General features: G+C 40.2%; 1 protein-coding gene across 2 annotated transcripts in view; it reads right to left on the bottom strand.

Annotated features, from left to right (window-relative positions):
* Positions 1-22,579, bottom strand: part of GLIS1 (GLIS family zinc finger 1) — a 185,202-nt gene that overhangs the window by 83,754 nt on the left and 78,869 nt on the right. For both annotated transcript variants that reach the window (XM_071750088.1, XM_071750089.1), the window contains 2 exons: positions 18,944-19,142; positions 11,607-12,708 (listed from right to left, as the gene is read on the bottom strand). In XM_071750088.1, coding sequence (XP_071606189.1) covers positions 11,607-12,708; positions 18,944-19,142 — 1,301 coding nt within the window. The remainder of the gene's footprint in view (positions 1-11,606; positions 12,709-18,943; positions 19,143-22,579) is intronic.

The raw sequence follows: 22,579 nt of genomic DNA, 5'->3' as shown, positions 1-22,579 counted from the left end.
ACCTGTGAGGAAAGATGATACAAAATCCCTCACTTGGCCCTTCCTGTGATTCTCATTGTGTACTTCCAATACCTCTCCCTCTAAATTCTCTTCAAACCTGCAAGTATTCCTGATTGCCTCCTTTCAAAGTCTGAACAAAACTAGTCAAGGATCATTTCAGATAACACTGGGCATATCATTTCAGCCCAGATTTAAGACATCCACAAGAGAGTGCTTGCCAGTCTGAAGTGGAAAGCATGCTATTTAGCATCTACCTGGCTAAAAGAGACACACTAAGTCAGTGTGCTCTGTGCACCTGATGCACGTGTCTGTCCTCTCTGTGTTTGTGGTCATCTTTTCACTCTTTTGCCTAGAAGACAAAGCATAAGCTAGAAATGTTTAATTAGACTAAAAAACTGTAAAAAATGAACTTCAAGATCACCAGGACCATGCAATTAAAAATGTCATTATGTTTGAGGATATGCAGGAAGATACAAGTCTGTGAATAACTCTGATACTTTAAAATATTTTCACATAATCTGCTTTTTTCTGCTCTCCCCACGTCTTGTTTGAAGAGACAGTGTATTGCATGGAGGCAAGTGGGCAACGTGTCAAACATCAGATGTGGTTTTGTTAAGAGCACCCCACACTGAGTCAGGTCTACTGCTGTTCTGTCAGGGCAAGCAAGAATCAGAAGGTAGTTCTCTTGCTAGATCCCATCTCCCTGCAGTACTAGAGCCATGTTTTCAGACATCATGACTTGTGCCACTGCAGGAGTAGCCCCTTGGGCCTCGTTTTATGTGGAGACAGCGTGCTTGAGATCTGCAGGGAATGGGGTTGAGACTGTTTCTCTTTATAAGGAAAAGCAAAGCAATTCTTACAGTGCCTGTGCAGAAGCAAGTAACTGTAGTTGTACCCACTTTGAAAGAGGGGGGGGAAATGGGCAGGACTTGTTTTATATGGCTTTGAAAGATCCTGACTAACAAGTCATGGTGTTGGTACACCTTTCTCAGAGGCATGGACACATCAAGGTGCTCTGTGCCTCTGGGTGTACTGCAGGGCTTACTGCAAGGTGACATGATACCTGGGACTGAAGAGGCTCTGCTCAAGTGACCCCAATGGCCCTACCAGTTTTGCCTCGTGTTTTCCTCTTTGTAAAACTCCATCTTCCTCGCTCTCTGGCTGAAACAGAGGGAAATTGTAGCAACATGGACACAGCAGATTAGTTTTACAAGGTTCCCACCAGTCTGACATTCATCAGCTCTCTAATCTAATGGTAACACAATACCCTTTACAAGGACATGTTGAAGCAGCATGGTTACAGGGCCTCAGGTTCAGCTGACACCCAGGTCCTGCATTCTCCCAGCTGCTGATTGACTCAGGTTATTTCTGACATTCCCAGAGCCTGGCAGCTCTCCCTGCAAGGGTTAAAGGAAAGTTGTAAGCAACGATTTGAAAACACTTGGAAGAATCTCCCTGAATCAAAACCATTTCAGAAAAGGCTCTCTGCCAGGCAATAAAATATTTTTGATGGACTCTTATTTTATCATTACCCATGTAAGAAAAATGTATTGCAAGAATCCCAACACAATTCAGGGAAGTAATCATTTGCAGATTTAGTAGGCATTCTCAATTGGCATAAATGAAAGATTTATTGTAGGGATGATGAAACAAAGAGCAGTTGTGCAAACTTTACTGAGCTGGATTATGAGAACATGCTTTTTCCATTTCCCACTTTTAAATGCCTTGGATGCAGTTTCAAAAGAAAGATCAAGATCAATTATTTAACACTGCAGCTACGCTGTACCTGAGTGTAGGATCTCTTCACACATATGTTATTTGTACACAGCAATAAAAAAAAGGAGATTGAAGGAAGACACTGCTGTAGACAAAAATAGCAGACTTTGAAGTAAAACTCACATTGTTCCTTGAGCCCAGGGATGGAAACAGAAAAGTCAGGCAATGACAAATGTCTGTGATATAAATGCACAGCCATTTGAAATAAAGCCCCTCTTTGGACTTACCAAACACAGAAAATGCAGGTGTCCTTGAGACAGAATACCCTGTAGTGGTCTTATTTTCTTGGAAAGCCACTGTAAAGCTGAATAAGATCACTGCCTTGCATACCCTTACTCATGCTCTGAAGAAGGGACTTTTTGACCTGCAAAAGTGCACAGTTTCTCACCAACTTTAAGAAACAGGTGGAAGACAAAACACCTGGAGAATAAGGAGGTCTTTTTCTTGCTTTTTTGTCCATGCTCTCAGTGTGTGACTTCTGACACTTTGTGGCTGAGCCATTTGGGGCTCAGGTACCTGGGTGTAAATTCAGGGTTTCTTTACAATTACATCCCTGTACACAGGAACAGAAAGTTGCAGAGTAATTTACCTTAATCCAGCTGTATCTGGAACGTGGGCACCAGAGTTTTCACTGCACAGAGAATGTCACAGGCAGGCAGATCCTTGAAAGAGCTTTGAGATTCCCAGCAGAAGGAGCCATTAAAGATGCAAAACAACATTACAGATGCGTTACACTTTTGGCCTCACTACCTTACTGTGATTATTCACTCTCACTGTGCTCCAGAGAGATTGATTTAATTTTACTCGTGAGGAAATGGAGATCTAAGATCAAAATTTCCAGAAGTGCTCATGAAATTTCAGTAATTTAATTATACACTGTCTGGTTTGAGAGAAAGGACCTCGACTTCAGAAGTGGCCTATTACTGTAGGGCACCTTCAAAATAAAGCTATCCAAAAGGAGGGTCTGCTTGTGAAAATCTTGCTCAATGTGAGTTGTCAGATGCCAAAAGGTCAAGTTTTGATATATTTAGTTTAAACAGTGCATTATTTTTTTACTAGGCCCACTGGATGGCTTGCTTAACAAGTGAGTGAAGGTTTCAGAATCTGGCCCACTGTGAAGCTGGAGCTGACATAAACACCCTGAGCTGTGGAATGAGGGTTTTTTATTTCTCATCCGATTGTTAAAGGTTGACTGGTGCTGGTTTGCCCCGAAGTAACAAACAAATGCATCACATTTAGAATTGAGATCCAACTGCATAAATGACTGTGTAAAGTTTTTTATGTGCACTAAATTCCTCTCTCTCCCCTGAGACTATACTATACAGCCTCTGTGCTGCCTGCAAATGCAGATTAAGATTTTTATTAAATGACATATGTTTCACTAATACAGAGTATTAAAATGTATTGGCCTTATAAGAAACATTAATGAGGATATCGTTGGCACAGTTTTTAAACAATATTTAATTTTACTGCTTTTTAATTTGACCTCTTCTGCCAGGTGATTCAACCTATGCTTCCTTCTTGAGGTTAATCACCATTCACACAATCACTCAGAGTTCAGAACAATTCCGTGCCATTTTTAATAATCCCCACAGAACACATATATAGAAATAAAATAAAGCCAAGCACTTAACCTCAAGAACACAATCACAAAGACTTCGTTAAAATATTTTAGGAACTTTCAAGCTCTCCACCTTCTAAATGGCAAGATTAAGAATATTCAGATGTAAAAGTTTTTACAAATGAAAATTCAGGGGGGAAAAGGTCTTTCACTGCTCATAGGTATTAGGGAACTGCAGACTGTCTTCAAATCACTGAAAGTAACCTTCTTTCCCAGATCTTCTGGAGACAAGTCACCCTGCTAAAATTTATGCTGGACCCTGCAGAATTATAGTTTTAGGACCTGACTGCTGGAAACATTTTTAAAGTATTCTTGAGGTGTATTAAGACATTCCTATAGTAAGCAGGTAGTTCACAGTTATATTTACTGCTCTGTAAACCTTATGAGTAGAATTGGGAATGCATCTGACTAGTTGAGGTGTATCACTTTATCTTTACTCCTCTGCAGATTCATATAGTGAAACTGATGGATGGATTCATTCCCAGACAGGATGCATAGTGAGAAAGAAAACCTGTCACACTTTTGTTACATGGGAAATGGTGAGCTACAGAAATCCTTAAGAGTCACTGGAAAGCCAGTGCTTAGAGGCTAAAAAGCCTTTCCCTTTTTGCATCTTCAGATGTGATTATTTGATAGAATTCATTGATCTGCATAGCAAAGAAAGTGATCTTGTGATGCAGCTGGAATGAATTGGGAGTTAAGAGGCTGCTTGCAAGATACCTTCAAAAGGTGATGCCCCATGAGAGGTTTATGGGTCTGTGCTGAGTCTGGGGTTTGAATAAATCTACATATGGAGTATCATCCAGAGCCAGGCCACAGCAGAGATGGAAATAATTCCGAGTGTCTCAAAATGAGAAAGAATCACTCCTTACTGAGTTTTGTGGCACAAGAGGATCAAGATAAAAACATGGTATCAAGATGTCATTTTTGTGTGCAAACTGGGCAAAGGGAAGAGAAAGGAGCCTAGCAGAAAGTTTCCAAAAATACCTGGGAGACATGTCTACAAGTTTGTCTTGCAGCCAAGCAGCTTAAGTCACAACTAATAAATTTCACTTTTTTAAGCTGGGCAGACTTTAGCCTATATTATTTGACAAAGAACATGAATGACTTTGCTCAGTGTGGAGAGGTTCTGATAAAACTCTCTCTTCCATGTGCCACAACAGTGCCAAGCAGAGCAGACACTGTGGAGAACCATTTCTAACACTGAAAGATTTCCTCCCTTTAAGATGTTCTCTGTAATCAGACCATTCGCAGCTGTTCTTCAAAAGCTCAGTGTTTTAGGACTCTGAAAAATATCTGCTGCTTTGTAAGAAAGTTCATCATTTGCCTTCTACTCAAAAGTCACAGTTGGAATTGTGGTTAAAAAAAAATATGTATTCTGGTAGCCAAATGAAAACACTGAAAAATGAAGAGAAGAGAAATAAGCCCAAAATGAGCTGAAATATAACTGTTTGAGGGACTGCACTAACAAAACAATAAAAATGAATACATCAGATGGGGAGAGCTTTTAAATAACCAAAAAACCCAAGCATCTTCATTTAACACTATTTCATTCTGAAATGGAAAGTTAAAAATAGATGGCTTAAAATACAGAAATATTTCACCAATTCCAAAATAGTATATTGTTTAGAAAATGTCAATATTAACAAGCATCAGTCCTGTTCCCTGTACCCCCATTATTTTGTTTTCCACACTGAAGGAGACTCAGACCCAGTAATGTTTTTTTTTCTCAAAGTTCTGTTTTACAGTAAGACTACTACTGGTTTGAAAAAAACTGGCATGGAATGGAACACCTAGAATATTTTTAATCTGGAATATGGAAATTAATATCCATCCTTGAGTCACAAGCTTATCTGTTCCCTAAAGCACTATCTGCTTAGCCCTATCACCTTACTTTCAGTAGATACTAAGTATTATTAGTGGAAATTATCCAACACTGCAAGAACCATATTTGTGGTAATTAATTGTTTTATCTTCTACATCAGTGAGTTTCATGGGGTGAGTATTCACTGTGTTGTAGCAATATTACTGTTACTATCCCACTTCGTTTCTTCCTTAAAAAAAAAGAATGAACAGCAATATCTACAGTGACTATCTCTGTATAAATATGGAAGGAAAACTTGAGGATAAGTTTTAATCAGGTCCCAAAGTACTTAATAATAAAAATAAAACCTTGTGAAATTAAATACTCTTGTAGAAAAAAAACCCTAAGAAGATAATTTTAAAGCATGCATTTGGAAGCCCCCTCCATTCTATACCTCTAACTATCAGATTCCATTTACCAGAACTCTTCAATGTCCTATGTAACATTTTTAAGGCACTTAACTGAAGCTGAAAGCCATTCTGGGTATGGCAGCAGCAGTTGGAATTTACTTCATGCCAGCCAGACCTAACTCATATCAGAGTGCTGGAAAGTAAGAAAAAAGGCAGCCAGCTATGCTTGAGCATAAGCCCACCTGGTCCAGCATCCTACACCTTCTTCTGTCAACCTAATAAAGGAGAGGCAGCTCACAGAATGTCCTGAAGGTCAGCAATCCCAGTGCCACATTGGGAAACTGATAATCCCTTGGGGAGAACAGTGTCAGCACATCCCTTGGCAGCTCAGCTCACGCAGGTCCCAAGCCCCCAAAGGTCTCACCTTTGCACCATTGTGTCTCACCATTGCACCAAGAAATTCAGATTTGCATTTCTGTCCTACTGCACTGAAACCTGGGACAATCCCACAAAATCCCAGCACGTCTTTGGTTGGAAGAGACCTTCAAGATCATCCAGTCCAACCTCTGACCAACACTGCAAGATCACCATGTCCCTGAGGACCAGCTCCACGTGCTGGTTAAATCCCTACAGGGATGGTGACTCCACCACTGCCCTGGGCACACTATGCCAATGTTTGACAACCTTTTCAGTGAAAAAAATATTTCCTAATATCCAGCCTCAACCTTCCCTGATCCCATCCACAGGGGAATCCTGGCCCAATAATTTTGTCAGCATTTGCTCTGCAATGTCTGCTAGTTTGGAGCTCTCCTGTGGACAGACAAGTTCAAACTCACCAGCTGCTGTTGGGGATGAGCTGACCCAGTGCCAAGCTGAAAGCCATTTGCCAGCCTGCCCTCCAGTGCTGGTGGATGCCTCAACCCATTGGCACAGTCCTGTGATCTGCAAGGTTTTTTGTAAACAAACAAACATAGTATTTCCACAAAACCACTAAATTGCTGCTTGATCCTCTAATCAGCGTTTTTAAAGCTGCAGCTCTTGACAGTATTGGGCAATGCCATCAGAGACCTAATAAAAAGACAGATCTCTGATGAGGCAGCTTTGATAGAATGGATGCTTCCTACTGTTGACTTCAAAGGAAAAGAAAGTGGGGCTATTATTACTGATTTTGCAGCACTCCTTTGGTACCAGTGCATGACACCCTCCATTCCAAAAGCTGAAAATACTTTCCAGACTTCCACAACGTTCCTTGGAGAAAGGCATGGAAACTTATTGTTTAGGTGAAGAAACTCAAAAGCATCTAAGCTGGTGCACACAGACCTATTTTCCCTGTAGATGCAGGATTTTCTCTTTGACTCATCTGTAGGTGCAGCCTGTAGAGATCTCATTACTCACCATGCACTGATAGACCTATGCTCCCCACTGACCACAGACAGCATAATACTTGCTATCTACTGAGAACAGAGATTCCACACTGGTTTCCTTGGCAGCAGATGCAGTAATACTAATCTGCTCAACAGGCCCCTTTCTCCTGGAACTGCACAACCAGCTTGCTGCCCATCAAGTGTTAGAAATGTAGCAGAGCCTTCTGATCAAAGTTTTCACAGGGTTATGAGATGGCAAAGCACCTGCGTCAGGGGTGCACAGTAAAAATAGCAAGAAGTTCAGCAAGCCTGCTATCTTTTGAGTAATCTGCACAAAAATTTGTTTCACAGGTAAATTGCAAATGGTTTGGTTGTGTGATGGAGTGATTTGAACATGTGATCTGCCCTGGAATGCTGGAATTGCCTAAAGATGCCTTTAGGCAAGTTACTTATCTTCTCCTGTCTCAATTTCCCCATGTTTAATGCAGTACCCATGCTGTCACTCTTGGGGATTCAAACGAACTGACTGCCAACAGCACAAGGGCTGAATTTCACTGGGTACAATACAGCACCCAAATCATTGCACCAAGAATAGTCTCAAATTGTGTATGGTGCATATATGTAAGAAAATCTTATTCTGCTGAGGCATTTGTTTCTTTGAACTGCATGCAGCAGAGATGCTAGCAGTGGCTGTTATCACTGTCCAGCTCAGTATGATGAGTTAAATATATTTTTTACTGTGAAGGTGGTGAAACACTGGCCCAGGTTGCACAGAGAGGTGGTAGAAGCCCCATGCCTGGAAACATTTAAGGTCAGGTTGGACAGAGCTCTGAGCAACCTGGTCTGCTTGAAGATGTCCCTGCTCACTGCAGGGGGTTGGGCTGGGTGACCTATAAAGGTCCCTTCCAACTCAAACCATGCTATGACTCTATATTTACCTTTGATCATGTCTGTGGAGACCTGCAACTTAGATTCCCTGGGCACATATTCATGCAGTGATGGAAACTCTTATTTTCTACTCTTTATGAAGCTGCAAGAGTGCAAGAGGATGAACTGACAAATCAAGTATGGATTTGTCCAAAGCAGACATTTCTAAGCAACTAAATGAGCAGGTCCATATTTACATTTGCAACCAGAGGCTTACACTGAGGATGTAATATCTGAACAACAGCAGGGTTCTACCCACCAAAGTACTGAAAGAACTTGAAGACAGCAAAAGATGTAGCTATGAGAAATTCTTTTTTTTAAATAAAAACCATTTAAGCTTCCTAATTTTTGCTGTCTCAGACAATCAAAATTCCAATTGTCTGGGACCTCAAATCTAGAAAAGCATGAAATTAATCTTCAGAAGTTAAAGTCTTAAAGGCATTGCATCATTATTTTTGTTGGATATATTTTTGATTATAATGCAGATGAACCCCAAATTTAATAAAACTAAAATAACATGAGTTAAGTATGAAACATAACAGGATATTGCAAAGAGATTAGATAGTTTCCTTTAGACTACTTGCAGAGCTCAAAGAGAAATCAAACTGAGGGACACAATGACAAAAAGGCCCCGCTTAATTAGAATATTTAACAGAATATGAAAACAGAACACTCATAGTACCAGTTTTGGCACTGAAACACAGAGAGGAGAATATGGACCCGAAACATCAGTAGTTTTCTACACCAGATAATGTTTTGCCTGTCGATTGTCTGCAGTAAAGAAAGAAGCAGGCAGCTAAATTTAAACCAGCTGTAACGATGAGAGTGTTACAGTTGGACTGAAGGAAGCTTACCTCATGAAAGTATTGTGGAAACTGCTGTTGGAAAGATAATAAAAGGATTAACTACAGTTTTAGTGAACCATTTACTTTTCAATCAAAATGTCTCATGTATTTCCTGTTCTCAAGTAGCTTGAATTCCAAAATTCCTTTGTCTATTACAGTACATAGTAGCAAAGCCTGTCATAAGAAATTAATAATTTTACATGGAAAAGTACTTTCATGTATGAGGGCAGGGAGCTGCTCACTGTTAGCTTCTCCTGAGCAGTTCAATACCTAGTCAGCCAGCAATCCTACAGAGAGGAGCAGTACCAAGGGCTTAAAGAGAAAGTACAATGGGTAATTGTGAACAGAGAAAGAAAATCTCCACTACAAATACCAAGAGATGTAAAGTTACTTTAACAGGGCTACAGCAAAAATGAAACAAAATCTCAGACCTCTATAGACACAGAATGAATTGCCTTCTTAATTTGCAGGAATAACAGCACAATTATTACCACATCAAAAGAAAAGCCATCATTTAAAATGACATGACATCACCTCACAATGAAACACTGCACAGCAACCCTTGTTTAAAGTGGAATGGAATTTGCTGGGCAAATAATCCCCACTTGATATTAATAACTTTAAGGAGCCCTGTTCCAGCTTTGGATCTTGCCCCTGCTGGATCAAGGTCTTCCCAGAGTAGAAAACTAAATTTACAAAGAAGACATATTTTTCATGTGCTCACTTGGATCCAGCTTTACTCCACGCAGGATTCCAGGTTGTGACACGGACACCTCTGCTGACAGTGAAAGGCTTTTATTCTGGGAACAGAAGAGTTAACTGCAAGTTAACCCTACCTTAAAGCTCCTAATTCTGATTGGGCCATTCCATGTATGGGAATATCTACGATATCTGCTCAAATAAAACAGATCTTTATGTACTTACATGCCAAGGCATGTGCCATGAAGGCCAGCTGCAGTATCAGATGCAAGGGTTTTTCCTATTCACAATGTTAAACCTTGAGATGTTATCAAAAGCTGGTTCTTCAGTACAGATGAACATAATTGAAAGGAGATTTTTAGCATTTGCTGAGATATGACATGATTTAAAGTCCTGGTTTTATCCAGTTTCCCATAGGAATGGGAATGTAACATTAGAAATCTGCTTTACAATACCTGTCAAACACACATTTTGCAGAGAAAAGTTCCCTCGCCCATGGAGTCTACTGAATCTTTCAGCATCATAGTAAAGTTAATAAGGGTTTTACATTTTAAGTATTTAATTTTAAAAGCGTAAACTAAAGTCAGGAGAAGTCTAATCTCATTCCAGATGATAAAAACAGTGCAAACAAAAACTAGGAGAAAATAAAAACTCTAAGCATGCTTTCATAGCTTGCTTACACTTTTGTTTGGAAAGAGGCAACTAACTTGCATTATCCTTGATGATTTATGACCCCCAAAAAAGATATTCATAGGAAGTTCCTCTGTATTTTTTACAAATTGTGATTGAGCTACTTCTGGAACTGAAGAAATCTGTTCTTTCTCTCAAAGGAAAAAGAAACAGGTAGGTCTTAAGTGTGTTCCCATTTTATCTTGGACAACTTGATGATGCTCTCTAAATATCTGCATTGTTTCCAACATGACTTTAGGGAATACTCACTGAACAGTGCAGACATTGAGAAAAAGTTTTTCATTTACCCAATGGAAGGAAAATAATAATCAGGATAGCCATTTTCAGAGGCTTTTTTTTTCCCTGGAAAACATTTTGAATATTGTTATTTTCTTTATTCTCCTTTCCATAACCATTGCAGGCCAGCAAACTTTTCATTGAATGATGAAAAAAAGTAAGTTCCATCGAAAGCTACAGCTTGCCCCAGAAAAGTTTGCTTTGCTCTAACTTCCTTACGAGCATTTTCCATTCTAGCATTCTCTGACCAAAACAATGAAATAGACCTCTAGTCTAAAATTCTGCCTATCAAACCACAACCTGCTGCCATAACCACTCCCCTGCCCATGTCTGTGTGTGCGTGCAGGCACGCGTGCTCGTGTGGGTATTGCAAATAAGACTTTCCAAATTTCATGGCCCGATTTGGAAGCTTATGTCAAACTTGTTTTGCTTCATCTGTTTCAGTCAGGGACTTATATCATTGTTGTTTCAAACATGTGGAAAGCTTAATGGAAGTCATTAACTTTTATTTTAGTTTGGTCATATTGTCATCATGGTGGGCTGATGCAGAGATGGTGTTATTCCCAAGATCCTCTTTTTGGAACACTGGTGTTGTTTACATCTTCTTGATCAGAAGAGAACAATGGTTTTTTACTTATTTTTAAAGCTCTGTTTCACAAATTAAAAAAGCCCCTGAAACCTTTGAAAATGTAATTAAAGATATTCCTTTTATTCTTTTAACTGTTTAAAATCCCTAACAAGTTTCTTATTTTCTAAATTACCATTTGAAACTTTTGCTCTCACAACTCTATGGGTTATTGTTCAGCTGAAGGAATGAAAAGAATTTCATTAGATGTGTTTTATGTTTCTTGATTAAAAATGTCACCCGAGGCTCAGTGACTTGTTTTACGTTAAAGGACTGCTGTGTGCTTTGATCATCACTTTATTAATGCTTTAATGAATATTAAAAAAAATAAAGCACTGTATTAAAAGTTAAGCTCTCATATAAGGAAACTGAATCCCTTTTCCAAGAAGCACAGTTTTTCTTACTCAAACATTTCCTTTTAGATTAAGGTTTTCTCCAATTCCCCTTTAGCCTGCTGCAGACTAAGTTACAGGAAAGCACAACAATTATGTTGGAATAAGACTGAAGGGAGAGCAAGAAAGAGAGCAGAGCAGTATGTTTCTATTCAAACAAATATAATCCAGACTTACCATGCACTTGTTTGGTTTTTCTCCAGAATGAACCCTCATATGAATTAGCAGTTTGTAGCGAGCATTGAAGGGTTTATACCGGCGGACACAGCCTGCCCAAAAGCAAGTGAAGTCCTCTCCTTTCCTCTGGTCAATGTGAGTCTTTTCTATGTGTCTGACCAGTTCATCTTGTTGGTCATAAGTGGCACTGCAGTCAATCCACCTACAGACCTGTTTGCCATTGCTGAGGTCCTGCTCGTCCCCGTCGCTGGGCTGAAGGGACTTGGGAGACATCGAGGCGTGTAAGTGCGGCAACGTCCCCTGGGTCTGGTTTAGCTGCTGGTGCAGGTGGTAAGGGGGAGGCAGCCCCTGGTGATGCCGGAAAAGATCGGCCGTGGAGGAGTAATCGTCAGCTGGTTCTTGTTTTAAGAAACTCACCTTCTGGGTGCTGTGCGAGGTGTTTTGGTGAGGAATGCTGCTACCATTCATCATGAGGCTGAGGCTGCCATTCTCCTCGACTTGCTGCATTTGTATCTGCTCGCAGTCACCTCTGTCACATTCAGCGGAAATAGGTACAAGGCATGCTGGAGGGGAGGGAATACTGCAAGGGTTTCCAGGCTGAGAGCAAGACTGTGGCCGAGAGGATTTTTGAGCACTGTGGTGACTGATCTCAACAGGATGAGAGGAAATGCCAGCTGAATTAGTTCGCAGTCCATTCACACAGGTGACCAGTGACGTCTGTGATGTGCGGATGATAGCTGTAATATCAATTCCTTCAGCTGAAGATGGCACAACAGAGATGCATCTCTTCTTCAGGTTGCTTGTTTGTAGCCTGGCCGAGTGCTGAGGGGTGCCAAGTGACAAAGGACCCAGGGAGGAGCTATGTTCATTATTAAACAAGTAGGATGAAAGTGAATTTGTGAAGCTATTATTCATTAGGTCTATTTCAGGATGCAGGCTACCAGAGGCTCTCAGCTCCATCCCCTCTGTAATCCTCCTATGTGTGGAAGCCTCAGACAGAACCTTATAATCACTGGGGCATTCTTGTTTAATGTGCTGAGCCGGGTGACTTCCATTCAGGCATGGAGCAGCAGAATCTACCGAGTCTTGAAACCTGGGTGACCTGTAATACAGTTTTCATTAAGCATCACTTAACTACCACAGGATTCACGATTGTTTTTTTGCACAAGCCACAGCATTCGTTAAGCCCTGGAGAATGGAAGCACTTGCTCATTGCTGAATGTTGCCTGTCTAATGCAGCAATTACTCCAAAAAAATTCTGCGATGCTTCCTTTACAACCCCTTGTATAGGCAGCATCGTTTTACACAGGATTAATTTTACACAGTGGGTTACGCACAGAACAGACAATCTCCCCTCTGCTGCTACGGGCAGTTCATCAATCACAATCTAGGTTTTCAATGCATAATAGATTGGGCAAAACAATAGCTGAGACTGAAGTTTGAGAGCTTTGGGCATTTTTGAATTATTCAAATATCGGCATTTTCCTCAGAGCATACTGGGAAAATGCCTTGGCATTCTTGTTCACACTAATCAAAAAAGGCTAGCTGAGCTTTGCTTACATGGCAGGAGGATGCTTTCCTCTGCTAGATTATAAAAAGAGGAAGATCAGTTGGGGAAAAAAGGAATACAAAGAAAGAACAGCTTGCTTTTAACCAGTGGTCTAGAGTTGATGAGAGATGAGCTGAGTATTTGCTTCTAAGAGGTCTACAAAAGGTAACTAAGAGAGGTTCACAACCAGTGTATTTAAACTGGCTGGCTGTGTATTCCCATTTTTCTTATTAAAGTCCACATGGGTCTGCAAATAAAAAGAAGATTGTTCTGCAGAAGTGATTTTTAATCTTTTGTGATGTGTGCTGAATCCAATCACTCAGGAAGCAGAACCTTGGGGAAAGCCACATAGACATTTCAGAAAAACACTGCACTTAGGAAACGTTTCTTCCTAATGTTTTCTTCCAGTTAGCAACTGGTTTATGCCTTAAAATATAACATTTTATCTCACCTATAAACATTTACTGTGGATGACCCAACTGTGTGTTTTTTCTTAGGACCAGTGGGTGTTCCTTACATGCCCCCTAAACATGGGAGGGTTTAACCTGTGGCTTCATCATGCAGTGATGTGCCAGACTGAGAAGGGGAAACAGCAGTGCAGGAAAGAGGGACCTGAGCTAATAGATCCTCTAGACAGATGTGTCATGGCTCTTATGCTGACATGTTCCACTTAAATTGATTTTATGGTTTTTTGATGCTAGCACCTCAAAAGCTCAAGAAAACCTGGCCATTTGGCAACCTGTGTGTGACACTGCAGCAAAGACAAATCTGACACATTTTAAACTATGAAACACATGTGCATAAGGTATCTTGGATATATACATATATGAAGCTGATGAATAAGTTGTATTTATTTTACAATTTAGACTATTTTATCACTATTTTATCCATTAATCCACTAACATTAAGATGGGAAGCTGGGAACACTTCTGATACTTCCTTGGTAACCCCTGTCAAAGAACTACCAATTAGGAAAAAAGCAACAACAACAACAACAACAAAACTCTTTAAAAGGAATTCCTTCTCATGAAATGAAGGTTGTCAAAATTGAGACCTGTCTAAGGCATGCAACTGGCAACACCACGTTTACTAGTGACATGTTTCTAAGTTTGCAGGTTAGACAGTTTGCAGCCAGTAGGACTTGCTATAAAAAAAATCTTTAAGGGCATGAGAGAAGTGAAATCCCTCACCATTCATTGCTATAAAACAATCAGATTGTGCATTTGCCACCAGAAATTTAAAAAGAGCACATTTAAAATTTTTAGAGGTTTCCATAAGTCATTAGTTATAATTTCTCCCTTTAGGTTTGCACAGTTGGTCTCAGAATAAACTTAAAGCACCTGGTTTTGCAGATGGTAAATTTTAAAGAAAAAAAAAAAATATAAAGCCAACAGTATTCATACATTATTTTTTAACATTTACAAAACCATATGTCTGTAAAATATATGGCATAAGCATACATAAAAACCTTTTCTTGCACATGTTTGGGAAACCTTGCCCTGCTTTGCTTGTAGCTTCATTGCTTAGTAGAAATCGTGCTGTGAAAGGTTTTGCATCATACCATGCCAGGCACAATATTTCCTATGACTTAGCTTCTGCTGTACATGAACTCTTCTAAATAATTCAGTTTTACCATATTTTAGTGGTCCCCAAAGCCTCAGGCTAAAGAAAACACAACAGTTTTCTCTACATCATATAAAGCTAACCCAAGCCTTACATTCCAGCCTGTGATAATTGGTGTCATATTATGAAGCTTTATATAAAATTCCCATCCTGCCAGAAATCCATGTTAGGAGTTCAAGCTGGAGCCAGTGGATAGTACCTGCAGAGGATGGACACAAATATCCCTGTCCTGAGGAAGATGAGGTTCCCTAACCTCCCAGCAAGAACAGTCTGCAGTTCCAGCACAAGATCTTAGAGTCAGGACTGTATTGCTGTGACGCTGTAGTGCAGAATATGAGACACACAAAAGGAGTTTTAAACCAAAAGGCAAACTGGAATACCTTATTTCATAAGCAAATGAGATGCAGGTACTGAAGCCATGCTTCCCATCACCATGGCTGTGTCCTATCCATGCTCTGCCTACCCAGTGATAGCACAGGCTACTTGTGCAGATCAGAAACCAATCCTTTCTGGGACTTGCAGTTTTCTCTGCACCACTGTGTATTTAAATGCACCATATACTTGGGGTTAGGTAATTCTGTTGGGAGTCTGGTGTTATTTCAGTTTTCTGATGTTTGAATGTTGAGGCACTTAATGTCAAGGATGCATTCATGCAAACTTTGGTCCTGGCATTAAAATTATGCTGTTTTCAGGAGCATCCCACTGGTTTCACCCAGTCCTGGGGGTAGGGGAAAACAGGGCATAAGAGCAAAACTAATGCAGGAGAGAAACAAGGTGCCTGGCATCCAACTTGCTGAGTGGCTTCTCTTGTTCCCATTGCCTATTTCCTCCTGCAATGGCATCTTGCTGTTACAGCCAGGGATCAGATTCCAGGCCTGGTCCATGCAGGCTGTAAGGATTTTGCAGTCTTTGGACAGTAGCCAAATATAACACACACAAAACAAACGGCCAAAAAGAGAAGGAGAGGGATAAAGGACAGCAGGACAATGCAAAGCCCACTCTGTGGACACATGGATCAGTGTGAGCAGCTCTGAGAGTCTTCCAGATAACCAGCTGTGGAAGGGAGTGGGATCTTCAGGAGAATATAGCCCATAAACCTCTCTTCACAGGGAGCATCCATGTACCAGGGATGGACACCCTGAGGCAACAGAATTGCTGCCTAAGCACATGAAAGCTGAGTGTGAGTGAGGCCTTTGCATAGGAGCAGCAGCCTCTCAGAGGCCAAGGCAGTGTTTCCAGAGACTCCCTTACGTGGTAATTGGAGCCAGAGCACAAGGCCAGTAGCACCATGCCAGAAGTGCTGCAGTTCTCAGCCTCCCTTAGAGGAAAAAATGACTGCATCTGCAAACTCCAAATTCTTTACCAAACATACATGCCTGCAATTGCCACATTAAAGGTGCAATCAATCAGTGATAACTGGCAGTTTTAAGAAGCTGGAGGAGATTGTTCTGCTGCACATCCTGGGGCCCTTTGCAACACTTTCTGACTGCTCTGATGTCTTCCCTGAGTTTTATACACTGAGCACTGAGCAGGGGGTGGCTGGGTTTGCTGTGTCTGATAATGGGTTTTTTGACAAAAGGCCAGAAGTAGCTGTGTGCTGACTCCAGTTGTGGTAAGGAAGGTATTAGGACTTTTCCAGTCCCACACATATTGTATTCACAGATAGTGTGTGGCAGCAATTACGTTGCACAACTTAAAAGCTATTAGCTGAATGGGCAAAAGGGGCCAGGAAGATGAGGGATGGGATCATGATTCTTGGATGAAGGCAGTCATCCCTAGAATACAGTTGCCACAAGAAAGTGATTCAGGGAGAAGCTGAAGGGGATAAAAAGTCTCACTACACAGAGGAAAAAAAGGACAAAGTCAATCATAACCCCAAATCCTGAGGGAGATTTTGGATTACTAGGGGAGGTGCTCTCTGGTTTGTTTGGGTTTTCCTTGGATGTTCCATATCCTAGAAACAAAGATCAACCAAAGAGATTACTGGAATTTGCATCTTAATTTAAGCCTGTACTGGTGACTAGAGCTGACCAGCACAACCTAACAGACTTTGCCCAGACTCCTGTGTACTCCAATATCTGTCCATACCAGCCCTATTCCTCTCATCTATTTTCTAGTGAAGGCTGAAATCTGAGGAAACAGGGAACATCCTTGACTTCAGTGGAACCTGATGGGCATTCATCCCCACCTCAGTTATATTCTCATTTTCAGGTCTTATAGGAAAGCATATATTTTCTGTTACATGCTTGTGAAGAATCTTTATCAGCACAAACACCATGAACAGAAATCATCCCAAGTGCTGTCCACCTTCTTTCACATGCCAAGATGTTGTCTTTGTACCAAGTATCTTGTGAGTAGCACTATGATAAAACTAAGACCCTGTGCTTGTGAGGTTCATAGAGCAGGGCTGGGCATTGGGTTTACCTTGTAAATCCCATGCAGACAAAAGTAGTATTACCCAGGGGCACATAGAAGAGAGCATGACCACAGTGAGACACATGAATAACCCATGAAGGAATGGAATGGTCCTTCAAGACGTTCTCCAAACTGTTGCTTAGAAGAAGAAGAGTCTCAAGGCTTTAGACCATGCTAGAAAGCAAAGGGAACCAGGCCTATCACCTGCTGCTTTCTCATGTTATTCACCAGACAATCCTTTATGTTGTCCTGGGAATCCTCTTCCAAATGGGGGCTGGAAAGGGTTCATATTTCTGAGGGTGGGTACTGTGATGCCAGGTATGCAACTATCTGTCATTTCCTCATTATACATTTTACAAAAAGGTTCAAAGAGATCTAAGCAGACTACTCTCTTCCTCCTTTTGTTTGCTCCTGCCCTAATTATCTTTGTTTCGTAATTGTGCTCACTGACAGAATAAAAAAAGATTAACTGCCAGTCCCTCATTGAGCCATAAAGAAACTAGAAGGGAGAAGACTTACATCCCTCTCCAACAACATCTACAAATATTTGTAGCAGTAGTAGAATATTTTAAATGAGGCATGGATATTATTTGCCCTTTTTTAAATAAACAAACAAACAAACAAGCAAGCCAAAAGCTCTTTCCAATTGATTGCCATGTTGCAGCCCCTCCTCTTCCTGAAAACACAGATGTTCTTGCCCCACCAGTTAAGGGATAATGCATAATAAAGGCAGAAGCAGTCAGATTTCCAAGACTAAGTTATAGGCTGTATTTCCTTATGCTGTGACTATGGACATTTGGGCTTGATAGTTCCATGCACAGAGTGCCAATTATTCCAAGTATCTAAGATAAAGGCTGCAACTTTATTGAGGCTTTTCTTTTCTACAGCTCTTCAAAAGGTCAAGATTATTCCGTACTATATTCCCTGCCAAAACCCAGCATAATTAAAATCAATGGACAGATTTTAATTTGTAGCAGGCTTCTATTCACAATAGATGCCTGTTTAGGGTACTTGTTTAAAATCTGGTAATGTTAAATTTGTAACAACAACAAAAAAATAATAACGGAGTTCTGTGTTTTCATATAATTAATTTATAGCAAATGTTCAGATAGAGATTTTGTTCATAGCATATCCAACTGCAGGGTACAGATCACAACCAGAGACCAAATTTTCACATTACATCCCTAAAAGCAAATACCAAGGATGTGGCTGTATGGGAATACTGAAAATACTTCATTAAAGGAAATGCTGTAGAAATAAAAGTGGCACTGGCTTCCTGTAGGTTTATGGTGATATGCCAAAATGCCATATGGGAGACATTGGTTTGGGAGTAAGTATCATCCCTGCCTTCCAGGCTGCAACTGGGAAACAACATGGGATTGGGGTGAAGGTATAGAGGAGGCAAATGTGACCCTACTTAAGCCCTTGTCAAAACTCTCGTTGACTTTTCAGCATGGAAAGAGTCCCCACAGAGAAGCTGTGTTTAAACTGCAATGCACTGGCTGCTTATCCAGTGACTCCTCCTGGCACTGCCTTGGACACTTGTCTGTGCACACATACACAGCCCTGCAGCATGAACCTGCAAATGAGCAGTGCTGTTAAATCACCATCCCAAGGACTTCCAGAATTAAGTCAAAGCCAAAAATAGCCTTCCAAATGTAGCACCCGCAGCTGCCACTGGGAAATAATTCCAACAAAGAAGCATTCCAAAAGACCAAGGAATATCAACCAATAAAACTTGTAGTGATACCTTATATCTGAGTGTGTCAAATTCAGCTGGCCAACATGAAGCAGCCTCTCACAGGACAGTGGGTGGTCTCGCATAAGTGGGTTTCCTGTGTGGATGAACAGACCTTGTCTGCAGACAGGTACAGAGCTACTTGTCATCTCCATGTCCATCATGTTCTTCTTCTCAGAGATCAAATTACAATGATTGTAGCCACCGTTCACTGTCCAAAGAAGAAAAAAAATAAATATCATAAGCCTTTGATAAAGAAACCTCTCTGCTAATTTGCATCTTTTATCCACTTATTTTGGAACTCCTCGCAAAATTCTTGTAAATGACATGGCAGGGGAAATGAAGGTTTTCACAAGGAAGCAAAAACCAATTGCAAAGGAATTTGGATCTGTGAATTATGTCTGTTTGCTTCTCTTTTTAAGTTTTTTTGGTATTTTACACTTCATAATCTAAGTGAAAAAAATTCAGCGCGATAACTTGCCTTCCTTCTGTGTATTTTTATGGTAGAGTCTTGCCTGGGTTGGCTTTTGGAAAGGGATGTTTCAGAGTCCCTTTCTTTTCAGGGAGAGGAACTCTCTGAAAACAGTGACGTAAGTCAAGTTTTTGTTTGCAGACAATTATTTCTGATTTTGACTTTAGAAGGGCATGTTTCTACTTTACTGTCAGGTCAGCAGTGTGAAAAAATGAATTAATTTTTTTACAATGTATACATTTAACTGTATTTTCCAAGTAAGCTATTATTATAAATGTTAATGCTAATAATAAAATATTCTTCTCTGGTGAGTATTAAATTTTACCAGACTTGGAAAAACAGACTAGAGCTACAGTAATATTCTTCAGAAATATATATATAAGCACAAATTGTGATCTAGCTAAAAAGAGTGTACAAAGGAGGAACTGAGAACTTGGATACCATCAGTCAAACACTAACAATTACATTTAATTTAAAGCATATTAGTTGGGCATTTTGCCTCTAGTGAACTAATCAAATACTCACAGGTAAGCACATATAAAAGTATTGTAAGGAATTCAGCTTTCAGAGGCTTGCTAAAGAAGTTGCAATTGCCATTTACCACCATTCTCACTATTGCATATGAAGTCATGCTTTGAAAATGCTAGATCTCTCTCTGATCTGTTTTGGTTTGTTGGTGGTTTTTTTTTTCAGGGAGACAAAATAGAATGGTGTCAGATACTAATGGCAAGAAATTTCTGCAAATTCCATAGTCCAGCAAGTAGCTCCTTCACCCCTGTACCCAGTGCTTCTGGTGACAGGCACTACAGAGTTAGAATTCCCTACAGAGGCACTGGGTGTTGCACACTGAGGAAGAAAACAAATTCTGCATCAAAGTGACCAAAAAGATGAAGTCTATGCCCAGTTTCATGCAAATCACTGATTCTCACAAGCATTAAGGTTTCTCCTTTACTGAGGTGTTACAAGGTACAATTCATATCACCACAGTTTTGCTGTCTGTGAGTTTTACCCAGATGTCTGTGTCATTCAGCCATCTCACACATGGGCTCATACAACTTCAGGACATGCTTTCCTCTCCCACTTGACTGCAGAAGGCACTTAAATAAGTAACATAAAGTGGGTACCTGACTTTCAGACAGCTGCAGGTGAGAGAAATTCATCCCTCTAATTAGCCATAGGACTTACAAATATTCTTATCATGAATAACTTATTTTACATTGCTCTGAGATGTGGTCCTTCTGCTGAAACCTGTATTGGACCATACTGGACAGCACAAATTCTACCATCTCAACACTCCAACCTGTGGTGTTATCCAGGGATACATTGATGTACAATCACTAAATGCTTCAGAATTGGTCTTTCTCCATCTTTCTTTTAAGCTCTCTTTACATACTGAGAGGCCACAATAAGGGCTCTGTGGAGCCTTCTCTTTCTTCATAGGAGAAGAAACAGGTAACTAAGCAGCTATCACAGTAGTGACAGTAGTTAATGATATTTTCATGATACAAAACTAAATAAGATTGGGCTGATAATGTTTTCTAAACACTGAAGATTTTTTACATAGTTTATGAGGTTCCAATCAGAAATTGTGTTCATTTTAGTCAGCTACTGCTCCAGCACTGCTGAAGCCTTAGATTTAAATTGGACTCTATGATCTTAAGGTCTTTCCCAACTTAAATGATTCTACAAGTCTATAATTCTAATCCTCTAGCAAGCAAAAGGCAAGTGGGAGAGCCCGAGCTGCTGCAGTCCTCTATAATTACAGGCACTGAATGCTTTGAAAGTGATGAGAATCACATTCAGGGCTTTGGTGAGTATAAATGAGAAGAAACAGGTGACTGTGGAAGGCAAAGAAGTCTCTGGTAACTGGAGAATTTGTGAAAGGGATCACAGCACAAAAGTCCATTCTCCTCTACTGGCTGGGCTCCACAGCCTCCCCAGCATGCTCCACGGCACCATTGTAATAGGGAAGACCACGGCAGATGAAGACATAGTCCAGGCAAGCATCCAGATCCATAGAAAAGAGTGGGTACATGTGACACCCAAATTACAAGTCTCATGAGGCATTATTGTGACATTTCCAGAACAGAATTCCCTGTTTCCAGTGAAAAGTTTTCAGTGTTTGGCTGACGCGTTGCATTTCTTGACCATTTGTTTATTTGATTTTTAGTTTTTAAGAACTCAGAATCTTCAACGTTGGAAAAACTACAGCGGGTTTTTCCAACCCAGCCCCATCACAATACCAAGGCATGTGATAAGCTTTAGGAAGTGCCACAATTATTTTAGTTTTTTTATATTATTCCTTCATATATATTCTAGTTATTTCAGATTTATATTTAGAGTTCACTGAATTCACTGATACTCTGTGGTTGTTCAGAATGATTCTGAAGAGACCAAGAAGCTGTACAGAAATTCAGCACCTTTTGGCCTGTGCAGGGCACTTACTCTGCTGTTTTCTGTGGTTTTGGAATAAGGCTTTTCATGAGATCATTTTGGAGGCCTTTCAGCTTATAGTGGGTGTTTGTGACCATTAGCTTGGCCCTGCTTGTAATTATGACATAAACAGTCCTTATATCCTATAGACTCCACAGTTCCATCAGGCTTTATTCCATTCCTATTTTGGCTTTGCCCCATCATAATTTAATTCACTTCAGAAGTAACATCTACCTTAGCAAAGCTGTATAAGCAGACTTGTGATTGTTAATTTGGACATGAATCACATTTAAAGGGTATCTAAATGCACTGTTGAGCACTGAAGAAATAAGCTCTATACACTTTTAAAGGCCACACCACCAAGAGAATTTGATAAATCAGTCATAGTTACAAAATCCAATTCACTATTCCTCACGTTTTCCACCAGCAATGTTACTCAGAATGTATTCAAGATGTATCTTCCACTCAAAATACTGTGGATTCTTTTAAAATGTTTAAGATTTATTCTGGACTCATAATAAAAACTCTTTCTTTCTTTCATTCCCCAAATGATACAAGTCTGAAATTCATTAGGGCTTTCTAAATAGGTATTTTATCAATTTTATCATATTATCAAAACACAGAAACTTGAAGCTTCCACCAAAGTTCAGCAATACCAACTGCAGCACACACTGATACCTATTTGTGTGAAGATGGAGATTTCCTAGAATAACATGAACATTATCCCTGGGCTGTCAAAAATT

This window comes from Heliangelus exortis, chromosome 8 (genome assembly GCF_036169615.1).
Source record: "Heliangelus exortis chromosome 8, bHelExo1.hap1, whole genome shotgun sequence".
NCBI classification, from domain to species: domain Eukaryota; kingdom Metazoa; phylum Chordata; class Aves; order Apodiformes; family Trochilidae; genus Heliangelus; species Heliangelus exortis.
This window is presented reverse-complemented; position numbering and strand designations above follow the sequence as displayed.